This window comes from Mus pahari, chromosome 1 (assembly GCF_900095145.1).
Source record: "Mus pahari chromosome 1, PAHARI_EIJ_v1.1, whole genome shotgun sequence".
Taxonomy (NCBI): domain Eukaryota; kingdom Metazoa; phylum Chordata; class Mammalia; order Rodentia; family Muridae; genus Mus; species Mus pahari.
In genome coordinates, this window is record NC_034590.1 from 34618706 (window position 1) to 34621968 (window position 3263).

The following is a 3263-nucleotide window of genomic DNA, read 5'->3' on the forward strand; positions in this document are numbered from 1 at the left end:
TGTAAGCACACCACAACATCAGTAACAGTGTCAAGCCTTGGTGCTTCCCCTTGAGATGCATCCCAGGTTATTTGACTGTTCATTAATTCATCTCATGAACAGTAAGCCAAGGAATGTTGGGCATTTCAAACTCATTCAGAGTATATTACCTTATGACATACATTTGGTCAAATAATCAAATAAACCATTGAGACCTGTAAAAAAATCATCGAAAATAATAAATCTAAGCTATACACTAGGCCCATGCACGCAGCCTGATTTAGTAGTTTCTCTAGCATTACTGGAAAAAAAGTTAGGCTTAAGTATAATTGTCACACTAAGAACGCATGTCTCATTTATTTTCGTATACATTCACTAGACTCGTAAAAAATATACAGAATGTCCTGGTTTATACTTTTGGACTTCTCATTATTTTTTTATCGGAAAAAAACCCAATACATTTATGCAAAAACAGTTATTTCAGTTAAGTTAAAATCCTATCATCAGGACAGCCACAACTCCAGTCACTCCCGTGCGAAGAGTAGATATGTCAATAGCCACATCTGGATGCTGAACAAGCCATTGACTCCATAAAACTAAAACGAAAACGGTCGCTCAGAGTGAACAGTATTTCGAAGCACTTCACAGTCACAATAGCAAAAAGCCTGCAGCTTTCCCATTTGGAAGGTCACATTTTTTACTAGGTTTCCTTCCCTTACAAAGGCCAGCTGGCACAGCTGGGGGAGGGTCAGAAGGAGGAAATCAACTCTGTCTATCCAGAGAACTGCAGCTGTTCCCTGCAGAGCTGGCCCCTAGAGCTCATTATACACGGTTGTGTGAGACTGTGTCCCTGGAGTGCCCATTATGAGGAGCCTCCACAGCCCCCTATCCGGGCCCCTAGCATCAGCAGCGTCACCCCACTTGAGTAGAGCAGCAGAAACAAGGGGGAAAGGTGGAATGCAGTCACTGTCTCCAGGCAGTTTGTCTGGAAGCTGGAAGAAGTGGAAGGGGAGGGGGCCTCGGGCCAGGAGCACAGACACTCAATACCAGCCACCCCACCCCCTCCCAGAGATGGCAGGAGAGCCCTTAAAGGACTCCAACTTTTGCAAAACAGTGTGCTCTTCCCTCAGCAAGGCAATTCGGTTAGTGTCTGTGCTGGAGTCCCACCCCACGGAATACACCCAGGAAACTGACCTTGAACCTAAAGAGGAATGGGTCTCCTTTAAAAACACACTTTACAAAGGCAGGAGGGTTCCTTCGGTGCTTCGCCATGCCCTTCCATCACCCAGCACTGCTAACTGCTGCCTCCCGCCCTACACACATGGGGTACAGCTTTCTTTCAACACTCTGCTAACAGCAACCCTTTGAAAAAAGAGGGGGCAGACAAATAACGGTTACTTCTATTCAGCCCCAAGAGGGTCCTGCTGTGGTACCTCATGTTTTACATTGAAACCAGCACCGCAAAAGATGAGATGGTCTTTTAACTGTCATAAAATGTTCAAGTGTGGCATTTCGGGGCGCTCCCCGAAATTATGTCCATTCCTGTTTCCTCCTCCCCCAAAGTGGATCAGGAACCAGTCCTGGAAAGTACAGCAAGTAACGGGGATCATTGTCCTTCGTTCCATAGCTGGCTGAGTTGATTCTGAGAGCATGAACCGTGGCCACGTGGTGCCTGCTTGGCCCGGAGAGTCTGCGCGGAATTGCAGCGACTAGGTTGGATTATGCCAAAAAAAAGGAGTCCTGCTGACAGCCTGCGGTGTGCTCTATATAATCTGTTTTAAACAAACCTAAGTCGTGGGTTTCAAACAGTTTGGGTCTCTCAACTCATGAAAATATTTGCGATATTTCGGCTGTCTTCCTTAGCTTATTTTCCTCCACCAGCCCCAGCTGGGTGAAGTCCTTGGTCCCCGGCTACAGGTTGGTGCTGTGGCCACCGGGGTTATTAGCTGCCAGGGACAAGAAGGCCGTCCCCAGTTCTGAGCTGTGCCCACCATCGCAATCGCCAGGGTCGCTGCAGGCTACGCGGGGGCTCCCGGGCAAAGGCGGCTCATGCACCGGGGCTGACAAAGGCCCAAGGAAAGAGTGAGCGGGAAGCTTTGCCTGTAGCTGTAGCCCTCGCGAATGAAGTCTCCGCACCGCCTCCTTGATGAGGTTTCCCGAAAGCAGGAGCTGCTGCAGGAGCCTGGGCGGGTCGCTGTCGCTCGTGCGGGTCTCCGACTGAGATCCGCGTCGCTGTTGCTGGCGGCGGGACGCGGCTGCGTTCCGGAGCCAATCCCGCCGGCACCGGCCGGACAGTGGCTGCGGGATGCTTACTTTGCCCATCCCCGGGGATACCTCAAGGCCGGGCTGCTGGGGCATCGCGCTGGCTCCCGGGGCGATCTCCGCCACACAGTAGGGCGCCGCCCGGCCCCGCAGGCGCCCGCGCTCCCCCAGCACGCAGCGCACGGCCCCCGGGGGCGCAGGGTCCCCGGCCTCCGCTGATGCTGCTCGCCGCAGCAGCCGCCTCGCTGGGGCCCCGGCCTTGTCCGCCGGCAGCGCGGCCAGGACCCGCGGGGGCGCGGGCGGGGGGCCCGGGGCAGCACATGGCGAGGCCGGGCCATCGTGCCCCGCGTCCAGCTGCAGCGTCTCGCCGATCTGGGCGATGAGCCGGTCCACGTCCGCAGAGCCCCCCAGAGTCACGGACTGCTGCAGCAGGAGGAAACTGTTGTCGTCCTCCTCCCCCTCCGCCTCGTCGCCGGCTTCCTCTTCCCTCCGGCACGGCATGGCTCCCCCCGCCCGGGTCCCCGTGGCTGTGCGGGCGTCACTGGCGGCTCGGTTGACCGCGGGCTCGGCGGGACGCGGCTGGGGCGGGAGTGGGGCGGAGGCCCAGGCTGGGTGGAGGCCAAGCCTGGGACGCGGAAGCTGGGACCTCCGGGCAGGGACAGCGCGCGCCTTAGAGCCGCGGGAGCCGGAACCTGGGCTTCTCATTCTTGATTAAGAGAAGTGAACTTTTTTTTTTTTTTTTTTTTTTTTTTGAAAAGTTCTTACAGTTGCTGTTCTAATCATGGCCACCAGAGGGACTCATATATGCTGAAATTCCTTCCTCTAGAATTCAAAGAAACTGTTGTTCAACGTACGGGCCACCAGAGGGCAGACGATGCTCGGTTTAGTATACAAACAATTACAAACAGAATGAGGTGCCTTAAGTTTGTGTCTAAAACTACAGTGATTTAAAATGTTATAAAAGTTTTCCTATTTTGTTTCAGAGAAGAAAGAAACGATTCTAAAAAAAACGCTGATGAATA

The 3263-nt window shown here is 53.6% G+C and overlaps 1 protein-coding gene across 1 annotated transcript; it reads right to left on the reverse strand.

Annotated features, from left to right (window-relative positions):
• Positions 1–317: 317 nt before the first annotated feature.
• Positions 318–2923, reverse strand: LOC110324178 (proto-oncogene FRAT1-like). The gene has a single exon (XM_021201505.1). It carries the CDS (start codon positions 2740–2742, stop codon positions 1891–1893), a length of 852 nt encoding a protein of 283 aa, XP_021057164.1. The 5' UTR covers positions 2743–2923; the 3' UTR covers positions 318–1890.
• Between the last annotated feature and the right edge of the window lie 340 nt (positions 2924–3263).

Excerpts from the sequence above, each read along its gene's own strand:
- LOC110324178 (XM_021201505.1), bottom strand. The coding sequence starts at position 2,742 with ATGCCGTGCCGGAGGGAAGAGGAAGCCGGCGACGAGGCGGAGGGGGAG.